Below are 13,232 nucleotides of genomic sequence, written 5' to 3' on the forward strand. Positions count from 1 at the left end.
AAGTTCGAGCTTTAAAATATAATGTTGGAAAATTTGTATCCACCACCAGAAGCTAACAGTTTCTAATACTTAAGGACATTTCTGACGAGATCAGTGGTGATATTATCAAACATAAATTTCTGATATTGTGTAATGTAATGTGTCAATATTTGGAACTGAATAATTCAGTGAGTCAATATTTTCCAAAAGACCAACACATCATGTTATAAATTCATGCTCTAAATTCCTATTATAAAATCTACTCAAAGTGCAGGATAAAACAACACATTTTAATATAACACATACAAAAATTCATAAATATGGTTTGAGATTCCATACTACAACATTATGAAACTACCGTTTACTGAGTTATGGTGTAATAACAAAGAATATCCCCAACTATTTGAAAAGGCTATTAAAATACTCCTTTTTCCAACTACGTATCTGAATGAGGGCAAATTTTCTTCATATACTTCACCCAAAACAATGTATTGCAACAGTTTGAATGCTGATATGAGAATCCAGCTGTCTTCTATTAAGTCAAACATTAAAATATCTGCAAAAATGTGAAACACTGCATTTCTCACTAACCTAAAAAATAGTATTTTTCATAAAAACATAATGAGTTATTTTTAAATGAATTAACAAATAAGTTATCATATGATAAATATTAGTGGGTGTAAGCCATGTAAAAACAAAAGCTCTTTGGGATCCTCAATAATTTTTAAGCATGCAAAGGGGACCTGAGACCAAACAGTTTGAGAACCACTGCCCTAGTCCAAAAAAAGGTACCCAAGTCTAGTTGTACATGAATCATGATGTGAAAAAGTTTTAAAATATATATAGAGGTCAAATCCCAGTCATGTGAGGGAAAGCCCAGTCACTGTATTTAAAGAAAAATGTTTGCCAGATGATTCGTACACATGGCCAAGTTCAGAAACCACTGAAACTGTCATTCGATTGTGCTTGCCTTTAGAAAAGCTGTTCATTGGTGCCCCCTAGTGGCTAATTAGCTTTTGTTTATGAAAATAAAAGGAGAACTGGACTTCCCTGGTGGTGCAGTGGTTAAAAATCCACCTGCCAATGCAGGGGACACGGGTTCGAGCCCTGGTCTGGGAAGATTCCCACATGCCACGGAACAACTAAGCCCGTGCACCACAACTACTGAGGCTGCATTCTAGAGCCCACGAGCCACAACTACTGAAGCCCACGTGCCTAGAGCCTGTGCTCCGCAGCAAGAGAAACCACCGCAGTGAGAAGCCTGTGCATTGCAACGAAGAGTAGCCCCCGCTTGCTGCAACTAGAGAAACGCCCGTGTGCAGCAATGAAGACCCAATGCAGCCAAAAATTAATAAATAAATTTATTTTTTAAAAAAAGGGACAATAAAGTGAAGACCAGGAACTCAGAAAAAACAAAATTCTAATTCTATAAGGGACTCTGGAGATCGTCTAGTCTGACTCCCACTTTATACATAGAGACTAACGACAACCACACATCATTACAGTATAGTGTGATAAGTGCTAGGCTATGGTTTGGTTAAGTACAGGGTGTAAAAAAAAAAAAAAAAAGGGAAAAAAAAGCATACGGAGGAGGCATTGATTCCAGACTTCTATTCCGTCTATTCCAACTTATCTCCAGGGAGATAAGTTTCTAGAGGCAATCACTTCTGAGCTGAAACCTGGAGAATGAGCAGGAATTGAAGAACGAGAGTGTTCCAGTCAAAAGGGATGGCAAGTACCAAAGCTCAAAGGTAAAATAGACCATAATTTGCTCAGTATTAAAGAGAACAGCAGTGACCAATTTTAAGAGCTTGCTAAGTACCAGGTACTGTGCTAAGCTCATTACATTATCTTATTTAACACTCACGACAACCCTATGAGATGTTACCCCCCTCAACCAACCCTATAAGATAATGAATATTAATCAATTATGGTGTATGATTTTTCCTTTAACATTTTTTGAAAAGCAGCTAGCTTTCCAAGGACTGTTTGTTAATCCTTGGACAAGCTTACCCAGAAGTACAAAAGCTGCTTCTCTTTATGTTTCAAAAAGGAGTTATTCAGAATTGCTTTAGAAAACACCTAAAAGAAATGGAATGGCTTTATAAGGTCCCTGGGATAAATCACGGGGAAATAAAGCTCTTTTAACGTTAATACAACCATAGATTATGCTTTAATTATAAATATAGTAATGTTAAGTAAAAACTTTGTAACTTGGTTTTTCCCTTCCCCTGTTTTCTGCTTTTAGAATATAATCTCACCCAAAGACACTACAATCGCAGTAGAAAGAATAGGAGCTCTGAAATCAGAGATGCATTTGAACGCTGACTTCATCACATACTAATGGTGTCCACTGATAAATTAACTTTGAATTTCTGCATCTACAAAGTGGGGACATATCTTTCTTAGTGGATTGTCATGAAGAATAAATGAGACCACGTTACGTGTAGATCATTTAGCAGAGGTAGGCCCTTTCTTGTTTCTCATGTCCTTATGTGTCTGTCAGTCTAAAGGGGTTTGCCTTACTTTCTTTGATGCTGCTTCTGCAGGGTTGCCTCTGATAACTGTCCTTGAAGGATCAGTCTTCTTTGCTTATCAATATCTCCTTCCATTCGAGCAAAAGCATGAGAGCCAATGAAAGACAGATCAACTCCCAAGCCTTCATCCTCCTCGTCTTGGTTGTCTGCAACAAAAATACTATCAATAGAGATGGCAAAACTTGACAGTAAATGCTACAAACAGATTGTGAATGCTGCTATAGGGATGATTGCGTGGAAACTCAAAAAACCAGGGTTAAGGTTATTTTTTGAGAATGAAACTGAAATCAGATTCAGGCGTTTGAAGAACTGAAATAATGAAAGAAACCACCTGTCCATGTGGGATGGAAGTTTTAGGAACACATGAAATCAAATCAAGGGGACCTAGGTGTAACCTTAGGAAGAAAAGAGTAGAATGTAATAATAAACAAAAAGATAGAAGCAATTATACTGTATGTGGGTTTAAAGATGAACTGTAGCACAACATCTAACGAAAGAGAAATATAAAGAAAAAATGTTTGGGGTCATTTATCCAGAATTGTTTAAGAAGGGAGTCCTTGACTGGCTGGTACATAATCTTCAGTCCTTTTGTCAGGTAACCCCTTAAGGAAGATGGATGGACCAGGATTTCAGGGTGTGATCCACAATCACTAAGATATGTCTTGACGAGCGTTCTGATTTTCTACACTGGTCATGCCTACATAATCATTCTGGTACATAAGAGTTACAGTTCTCACTACAAATTAATGTCACCTTTCTGATTTATCCAGATGATCATTTAACGTTTGGCTAGCAGCCAGTCCCTTGGAAATGGATCATCTCTTAATGTGTTCCCCACTGCCTCACTAGATCTGTTTTAAAAAAAATTCTTTTTTAAAGAAAGAAAAAGCAAACAAACAAAACCCTTGGACCACGGCAGGGGAGCTTCCCAAGGCAATGCCACCACCTGAAGCCGTTCAGCTGGGACCTTCTCACATCTATACCACTGCTCCTCAAACTGTGACAGGCAAGGGCTGAGTGTGCCTTTATTAAAAAAAATACCCATAAATGAATCTTCTCTCAATCCCTCAGGTAAGGCTGATTGTACATCTATTTTAACAGATTCTATATTCTAACTGAAAATATTTATGAACACTAGAGCCTATGAGGTAACAATATTTTCTGAGATATGGATGCAAATCAAGCAGTCTTTGAGGATGGGGGATAGAAGGGGACCTTTTGGCTAATGACTGCCCCGCACTGCCACCTCAACTGATTTTGCTTTTCATTACCCCTTGTCATATAAAACGCATTTTACGCGTTTAAGAAAAATTATATTCTATTGTGGTAGTCACAATTATGAGGATTTCCAAATGATGCTGGGCACATTTCAAGGCTGTACTCTATTGGTGGCTCCCTAAAAGTACATGACTACCCCTCCAGGAAAGCGTGGTTCACAGACATTTTCTGATAAAAATACTGGTGATAAAAAAGAGATTAGTAGCCTTCTATAGATTTTAACTTGATGCTCATTTAAAAGTGTTCACAGCAGGAATCTCACAGTAATTCTTAAACTGCTGAATTTTGAGATCAAGTTCCAGCAATGAAGCTTGTGAGACATGTCTCCAATAACACGTATCCAAGAAGATACATGTCTCTCTTAAACATGTATCCAAGAAGATCAGTACAAGCTGTCATACAGAACAGATTCAGAGGAGCTCCCATCCTACCCTGCTCTACTATCACTTCAATCTACAGGGGTATGTAACCTAAAGAAACAAAACAAAACAGCATTCTTGTTTCAGTATTTAATGTTAGGTATAGCTTTCAGAGGACACAGTTGAAGCTGTTGAAAATTTTAGATGATAATATACTTGATTGCTTCCTCAACAGTGTCCTGCATGAAACTATAAACTTTGTGAGGGTAAAAATGTTGTCATAGCCACCTCTGAATCTCTACTGCCTAACACAGACTTGACATTATATATAAATATATAAATATAATACATATATATATTTTTTAAATTTAAAGAGTAAACCTTAACAAGAATAAGACTCTAAAAACACCTAAGTTGGTCTTGATCTTAGTGTCACGCTAATAGCCTCCCAAGGGTCAGGCTGAACTTCCTACTTCTTTGGTGGCTGATGTTTACCAGAGTCTTTGCTTCCTTAAGAGGGAAAGTAAGAAAAGGAGAACTCACCCTCCGGGGCACCAGGTTTTTCACTTATTCTTATCTGCCGTTCGGGTACCACAGGCTCCCCTTCTGCATTTCCAATATCTGCAGGTAGGTACAGCAATGAGCAACTCTCCTCCTTTAATGACCTTGGAAAGTACAGAGGTAGCAGCTTTTGGTAAGTAGCCTGTGTGAGAAAAGCCAAACATCGTGTGAAAAATAACGAAGTAATGAAGCAGGCACCAGCAGTGCTTAGTGTTGTTCCTTACACCGTGAAGACAGCCTTCATCACGGAGAAAGACCACACCACTTCTAAGCTCAGACTGTATGCTGCCTGGGACCCTCAATCAGTTCTTGTGTTAAGGATCAGGGTTTGTTAGTCACTCAAGTTGAGCATGATTCCCATCCTGGCAGTTCCAGGTCACTGAACCTGGAATGAAAAGTTCTGTGACCCCTGTCCCCAACCCCTCCTTCACCTCACTAGTGATATTTGTCTTTCAAGATTCAGCTCAGACACCACTTCTTTAATCCTCAGTGTGCCATCAGGGTCCACTGGACCCAGGTTTAGTTTTTGAGATTTTTTTTTTTAACAGTTCTAACTCTTTGTGGAGGATTGCTATTTCATGACTTCCATTCTTTCTTAGAGATTTCTCAAAGAATAAAGACATATCTTACTTAAAAAAAAATAGAATAAAACTCATTCTATCTTATAATTTCCATATGGGTTGGTCCACTGGACTCATTCCTAAATCCATGATACATTATAGATACTTAGTGCTCTTAGTTTTCCTATATCTTGAAGCATTTTGCTTTTTCATCATCCTAGAATTATTTTATCGTTATTCATCAATTATTCCCAACTATACCAAAAAAGACTACAACAGAATAATAAGAAACCAGAAGAATGATGGAATTGCCTAGAAGGACAGAGAAATCATTATCTGTCACTTTTCCTATTATGTCACCTGCAATACTGTATCATCTTTCATGTAAATAAGTATATTATATGAGGCACATAAGACTGGATTGTTAAGTCAACTGTACTCAATTAAAAAAAAAAAAGACTAGAGACACCATCTTTGCAGCCTTTTTAAAAAACAGATATAATTCATGTACCATAAAATTCACGTTTTAAAGTATATGATTCACTGGTTTTTAGTATATTCACGAAGTTGTGGAATCATCACCACTATCTAATTCCAGAACATTTCATCATCTCAAATAGAAAATCTAAGCTCATTAGCTAGGTCATTCTCCATCCCTCCCTCCCCAAGCCCCTGGCAACCACTAACATGTCTGTCTGTATAGATTTACCTATTCCGCACATTTCATTAAAATGGAATACAGTATATGGTTTTTGTGTCTGGCTTTCTCTACCTAGCATAATGTTTCTAAGGTTCACCCATGCTACAGGATACATCAGTACTACATTCTTTTCATAGGTTAATATTCCATTGTAGGTATATACCATATTTTGTTTATCCATCTATCAGTTAGTCAGACATTTAGGTTGTTTCCACATTTTGGCTGTTATGAATAATGCTGATATGAATATTTGTGTACAGGTTTTAGTGTGGACATATGTTTTCAGTTCTATTCTGCATACACCTAAGAGCGGAATCTCTGTTTAACTTCTTGAGGAACTGCCAGGCTGTTTTCCAAAGCAGCTGCACAATTTTACATTCTCACTAGCCATGTATGAGGGTTCCAATTTCTCCACATCCTAACTCTTGTTATTGTCTGTCTTTGTAATTAAAGTCACACTAGTGAGTGTGAAGTGCTATCTCATTGTGATTTTGATTTATATTCCCTTAATGGTTAATGTTATAGAACATCTTCCCACGTGCTTGTCTATTCAAAACTTTTGCCCATTTTTTAAGATTTTATTTTTTCATAGCAGTTTAAGGCTCACAACAAAATTGGGAAGAAGGCAGAGAGATTTCCCATATCCCTTCAGCCCTCACACATGCAGTCTCCCTCACTATCACCAACCCCCACCAGAGTGGTACCTTTGTTATAACTGATGAACCTACACTGACACGTCTAATCACCCATAGATTATATTAGGGTTCAGTCTTGGTGTTGTACATTCTACAGGTTTACACAAATGTATAATGACTTGTATCCATCATTATAGCACCATACAGAGTATTTTCACTGCCCTAAGAATCCTCTGTGCTCTATTCATCCCTCCCCCATCCTCCAGCAACCACTGACCTTTTTATTGTCTTGGTAGTTTTGCCTTTTCCAGAACATCAGATGGTTGGAATCATGCAGTATGCAGCCTTTTCAGATAGGCTTCTTTTTTTTTTTTTTAATAAATTTATTTATTTATTTATTTTTGGCTGCACTGGGTCTTTGTTGCTGCACGTGGGCTTTCTCTAGTTGTGGCGAGCGGGGACTACTCTTTGTTGTGGTGCGTGGGCTTCTCATTGCAGTGGTTTCTCTTGTTGCGGAGCACGGGCTTCTAGGCATGCGGGCTTCAGTAATTGTGGCATGTGGGCTCTAGAGCGCAGGCTCAGTAGCTGTGGCATGTGGGCTCAGTAGTTGTGGCTCATGGGCTCTAGGCGCGTGGGCTTCAGTAGTTGTGGCACACGGGCTTAGTTGCTCCGCAGTATGTGGGATCTCCCCAGACCAGGGCTCGAACCTGTGTCCCCTGCATTGGCAGGTGGATTCTTAACCACTGCGCCACCAGGGAAGTCCCAGATAGGCTTCTTTCACTTAGTAATATGCACTTAACGTCCCTCCATATCTTTTTATAGCTTGATAGTTCATTTCTTCTCAGTGTTTAATAATATTCCATTGTCTGGATGTATTACAGTTTATTTGCCCATTCACCTACCAACATATTGGTGTTTCCAAGTTTTGGCAAATATTAATAAAGCTGCTATAAACATTCTTTGTAGTTTTTTGTGAGGACATAAATTTTCAACTCCTTTGGGTAAATACCAACTTTTGTCCATTTTAAAATTGGGTGATTTGTCTTTTTACTGTTGAATTGTAAGAGTGACCGATTTACCTATTTTTATTTTGGATGCTTGTGTCTTTGACATCACATCATATCTAAGAAACCACTGCCTAAGCCAAGGTCATGAAGATTTATACCTATGTTTTCTTCTAACAGTTTTATAGTTTTAGGTCTCATACTTAGTCCCTAGATACATTTTGAGCTAATTTCCTTTATATGGGTGAAGTAGGGGTTCAACTTCATTCTTTTGCATGTGGATAACCAGTTGCTCCAATACCATTTGTTAATAAGACTATTTATTCTTTCTTCATTGAATTGTCTTGGCAGCCATGTCAAAATTCTATTACACTGATCTATATGTTTATTCTTATGTCAGTACAACATAGTCTTGCTTACTGTGCTTGGAGTAAGTTTCAAAATAAGTTAAGTGTGAATCCTCCAACTTTGTTCTTTTTTTCCAAGGTGTTTTGACTATCCTGGGTCCCTTGCATATCCATGTGAAATTCAGGATCAACTTGTCAATTTCTACAAAAAACTCAGTTGGAATTTTGATAGGGATTTTGCTGAATCTGTAGAACAATTTGGGGAATACTGCCATCTTAACAACATTGTCTTTCAATCCATAAACAATCCATCCATTATTAAGGTCTTTTAAATTTTCCTTCAAATATATTTTGCAGTTTTCAATGTACAAGCCTTACACTTCTTTTGTTAAGTTTAGTCTTAAACATTTGATTCTTCTTAATGCTACTGTAAATGCAGCTGTTTTCTTAATTTCATTTTTGGATTATTCTTTGCTAGTGTGTAGAAACACTATTTTTTATATTGATCTTATGTCCTGTAACCCCGCTGAGCTCTATTAGTTCTAATAGTTTTTTTGTCGATGTCTTAGGATTTTTTTATATACAAAAACATAGCTAACATTCCTGGGATAAATTCCACTTGGTGATGTTATATTACATAATCCTTTTATATGTTGCTGGATTCAGTATGCTAATATTTTGTTAAGAATTTTTGCATCTCTATTCTTATGTGTAGTCTGTAATCTGTTTTTAATTTTCATTGGAAAGATTTGAGAATTCAGACTTTTTCATTTTCAGCCCAAAATAGCAAAGAGAAGACAACTGAACAAAGATGACATTTCAGAATTATTAAAGGAATCAAAGGTGAATGTAAAGACACAGACAGCAGCACTTTATTAAAGATGAGGTTAAGATTGATCATATGAAGTGAATCTCAGACACTGAGTCTTCAGAAGACAATATCCTAGATTAATCTTCTCCAATTCAAGAACCTATGAGTCAACAACATATTTCTATGGGCAAAGTAGAAATATGGCATTCTCATTCAGTGAGTCACTATAGGAAGGACTTGACCATACAGGATTTTGTGATAAGAACATTTTACTAGAAAGATGTGACAGTATTCTTTCATCTTTTACGATGTTTGTGCAACAAAATTTACTTGATATAAAAAGGTTGGTTACATTTCAATTCTTACTGAAATACCTTATCAAATTGTTTTTTATTATCCCTTTATTACTCAATAAATTATTCATAAAATGACCTTTAAAAAAAAGTCCATTGGACCTAGATGATAAACGTTAATGACTATTTTTTTCAGGTATACTGCAGGTGAAGAATTTTTCTCTGTTCCCCTGGGTCTGGCTTAGGTGCCCTGATAGACTGCCACAGCACTGTGATGTACACTCCCAGCACAGCACTTGCCACACCTCAGGGTGGTCTTTGTTTCTCTGGTTATCTAACTATTAGTCTACAAACTCCCTAGAACAGGGTATCTTATCTTGGTACCTTACTTGGTATCCTATTCTATGACATGGTCAAATCTCTAGCCCAGACTTCACTCCTCAGCTTTAGATTGAACAAGCACAATGGCCTGCTGATCATTAGCTGAATACACTGATCCCCTAGGATTCAACATGTTCAACATAGAACTTGTCTTCATCCCTTCTCCTCTCTCTAAAACTTTCCCCCCTTTCTACCTGCTGTCTCACTGGTAGCATCATTATCCAGTCATCCTAGCCAGAAACCTAGGAGTCATCCTTAACTTCCCTCTCTCTTTTCCCCTACATATTTGTGACCTACAACTCCAGCTGAATTTGTTTAATATTTTTTTTAAATTTCAACGCCTCCAGTGCCCTTGTTCAGGCCTGATCATTTCTCACTTGGAATATTACAACCGCTTATTATCTCTTCTTGTCATTTGTCACTTGTCTTTCTCCTTCAAAATCATCCTCCACATAGCTAATATACAAGTTAGACCACATCATTTGTCTGCTTGGAGCTCTTCTATGTTCTCCCATTGTATGATTGATAAAGTATGAGATACCAGGCCTTGAGTGATCTTGCCCCTGCCTAACTTTCATTTTTGCCACTCCTAGCCTCACATTTTATGCAATACACTACACCCGTTCTGCTATTTCTTACTTATATGACTGTGCTTATGCTTGTATGACTACTGTTATTTGCCCTTCCTTTGGAAAATTTTAGTTATCTTTTACAATGATTTCAACTTACATATCACCATCTATGGAAAGCATTTCCTAACCCCCTGCCAGGCTGGGGTTGTGTGCTCCTATCCTTCCCATACCTCCATTAATGCCCTTACCACAATTATCATAACTTATCTGACTTGTCTGTCCCCACCAACACAGTGGGTTCCTTGAGGACAATGATCATGACTCATTCACTGGTGTATTCCCAGAACCCAGTAGAGTAAACCTGATATATCCTAGACATTCAATCATAGGTCACTGAGAGAATGAATGAATAGGTAAACCAGGTGAAACAAGAAGAGATAGCAAACATGGTAAATGTGCCTTACTTCAGCAAATTCAAAATGGTTTATATCTCATATATGTACTTACATACACTTTGAATGGCTATTTCACATGTATTAATTCATTTATCACAAAACTCATATGATATAAGTACTGTTAGTATTCATTTTTTATCAAAGCACAGAGAGGGCACAAAACTTGCCCAAGGGCACAAAACTCAGAAATAATACAAGCTGAATGGGACAGAGCACACTAAAGCTAAATAAAACTTAATAAGATTTAAAAAAGAACTTGTTTCCTAAAATGGTTCTAAATTAAATTGAAACATACTAAACCTAACCACACATAACAAACCATAAACCTCACAACTTACTCAATACTAGCCACTAGGCTAGGCTGTCACCTGTTTCCAGGTCACAGAGACAACAGGGCTTTTCCAGCAGTGGTGGTTTTCCAGTTACGCTGCCCAGGCACCCAGTGCTTAGGTCATAAGGCAATGCCTTGAGCTGTCTTGAGAGCTAATATAGTGAATAAATCAGAACAATTCCACCTTATAAGATTTTACTGCATGATAACAGTTTACCAGTGAAAAACATGAACAAAATGCTCCTCTTGACTTGCTTTTAGTCTCCAGTATAGTCTTCTTCAACAAATGATGGTAAGCCCCACTACCAAATATGTGCACAGATAATTAGGATTTGCCTGCTGGCAATTCAGCTAACAGATAATGAAGAGACAGAGGCAAACACTTACAAGTGAAAATAAGATTTAAACAATGCAAGATAATTAGCAAAATACCTCTTCAAGTTCAGAGACAGCAAATACTACTTTTTCAATAGTCTCTCCGTGAATTTCGAGGAATCTCCTTACCGTGCCTAAGGAAAAGAATAGAAAGATTAATTCAATAAATAAGAAATTAATTGTGAAGAAAAATCCAACCCTTCAAAGTTTTATTTCTTTAAGGGATCACTCCTCGTATCATTCAGGTCTGGGCTCAGTGACACCTTATCAGTAAAGCCTCCCCAGGTCACCCTATTTAAAAACTCTTCCCTGATTTGCTTTCCTCCAGAGCAACTATTCTGGACATTTCGTGGAGTTTCCTGTTTATTGTATATCCTCCCCACCCTCCCTGCCCCATCCATTAGATGAAAGCTCCACAACAGCAAGGGCTCTATTTTATTTACTGCTTTATTGCCAGTAAATAGTGCCTGGCCATAGAAGATGTTGACTCCAGACAATTCTCCCTTATCCAGTATATTCTTTTTATTCTCTGGGGCCTCTCTCTCTGACCAGAATGGTCTAGCACAAGTGCCTTTCCATTAATCAGTTACTGTATTAGACGTCCTCCTCAGCTCTTTAGCCCTGTCAATATCCTATTGAACCAAAACTGAATTATTTTTTCTTAATTTCTATCTTATCCTTATTCTTTCTCTATAAACTTCTTAATAATGAAGTGGCCTTTTCTCAGTCCTTAACTTAACTGCAATCTCTCTCTAGATGCCCACACCCCACCTTTTAAAAATATTGTCCACTCCAGGTTTTGTCCTCCATATTTTTAATTTTCTTGGTATATATATTTTCTTGAGCTCACTAATTGATTGTTAGATAATACTCCACATGCTGATGGCTCCCAAATCTTTATACTCTGTTTTCTGAACAAAAGACCTGAAATTTCCTATAGCCTGCTGGGCATATTCACCCAGATAACTGAGACCTCAAACTCAACGTGTCCAAACCTGATCCCAACAGGTCCAAACCTGACTTCCATCTCTCCCCAGCACCTGCTCCTTTACCTGTACTCCTTATTTCAGTTGCACAGCAACATCCAACCACTCACCTAAGCTAGAATCCTGAATTCTTCTGACACTTCCTTCACTTCTTCCTTCATCCTGCATTTTCAATGTGTTATCATGTGCTTTAAATTCTATTGCTAATATTTTTAACAGCCATTCCTTTTCTCTTCCAGCTGCTCTCAGGCTCTCAATGCTAACAAAGACGTTAGCAATAAGTTTTCAACTGTTCTCCTGTTTCTCTTTCCAAGCCTACATATTCACTGTTGCCTGAGTTATCTTATGTTACCCTCCTTACTAACCATTTCCGATGGCTCTGCACTGCTTATAAGTTAAGATCCAAAGTCCCCACAGCATGGTTCTCCACACCCTGACAACTAACCACCCCTCCACCCCTGCCCCTTAGTCCTATTTCCAGCTATTCTTCCCACCTATCTTATGCTTTAGCCATTGGCTTCTTTGCTGTACTTCAAATATGCCACTTACTTTGATGCTACCCTACCTCTGCCTGCATGGTTGCCTTTGACTAGAATGCCTTTCATCCACCATGACCCTCTCTTAGTGAACTCCTACTCATTTTTCATGGCCCAGTCAAAAGCCATCTCCTTTGTATAGAACTCCATCCTTCTGTGTGCTCCTCCTATAATCTTTTAAACAGCCCTCTATTTGTGAACTTCTCATAGCATTTTATATCTAGACTGTGAGCTTTCTGAAGGCCAAGTAAACTTAACATTAATACTACTAGGGCCTTGGGACTTCCCTGGTGGTCCAGTGGTTAGGACGTTGCCTTCCAACGCAGTGCAGGTTTGATCTCTGGTAGGGGAGCTAGGATCGCACATGCCTCAGGGCCAAAAAACCAAAACATAAAACAGAAGCAGTACTGTAACAAATTCGATGAGGACTTTATAAATGGTCCACATTAAAAAAAAAATCTTTAAAATAAAATATATATATTACTAGGGCCTAGCACACCTTAGGAATATGGCAAGGAAATATTCAAAAGTA

At 37.9% G+C, this 13,232-nt stretch overlaps 1 protein-coding gene across 1 annotated transcript in view; it reads right to left on the bottom strand.

Moving 5' to 3' along the window:
- The window catches only part of GDAP2 (ganglioside induced differentiation associated protein 2), a 71,741-nt gene that overhangs the window by 25,131 nt on the left and 33,378 nt on the right, over positions 1-13,232 (bottom strand). The window contains exons 6-8 of the mRNA XM_036849178.1: positions 11,236-11,312; positions 4,697-4,856; positions 2,506-2,662 (exon numbers count right to left, since the gene is read on the bottom strand). Of these exons, the coding sequence (XP_036705073.1) occupies positions 2,506-2,662; positions 4,697-4,856; positions 11,236-11,312 (394 nt within the window). The remainder of the gene's footprint in view (positions 1-2,505; positions 2,663-4,696; positions 4,857-11,235; positions 11,313-13,232) is intronic.

The sequence above is a fragment of the Balaenoptera musculus genome, chromosome 1, assembly GCF_009873245.2.
Source record: "Balaenoptera musculus isolate JJ_BM4_2016_0621 chromosome 1, mBalMus1.pri.v3, whole genome shotgun sequence".
NCBI lineage: Eukaryota > Metazoa > Chordata > Mammalia > Artiodactyla > Balaenopteridae > Balaenoptera > Balaenoptera musculus.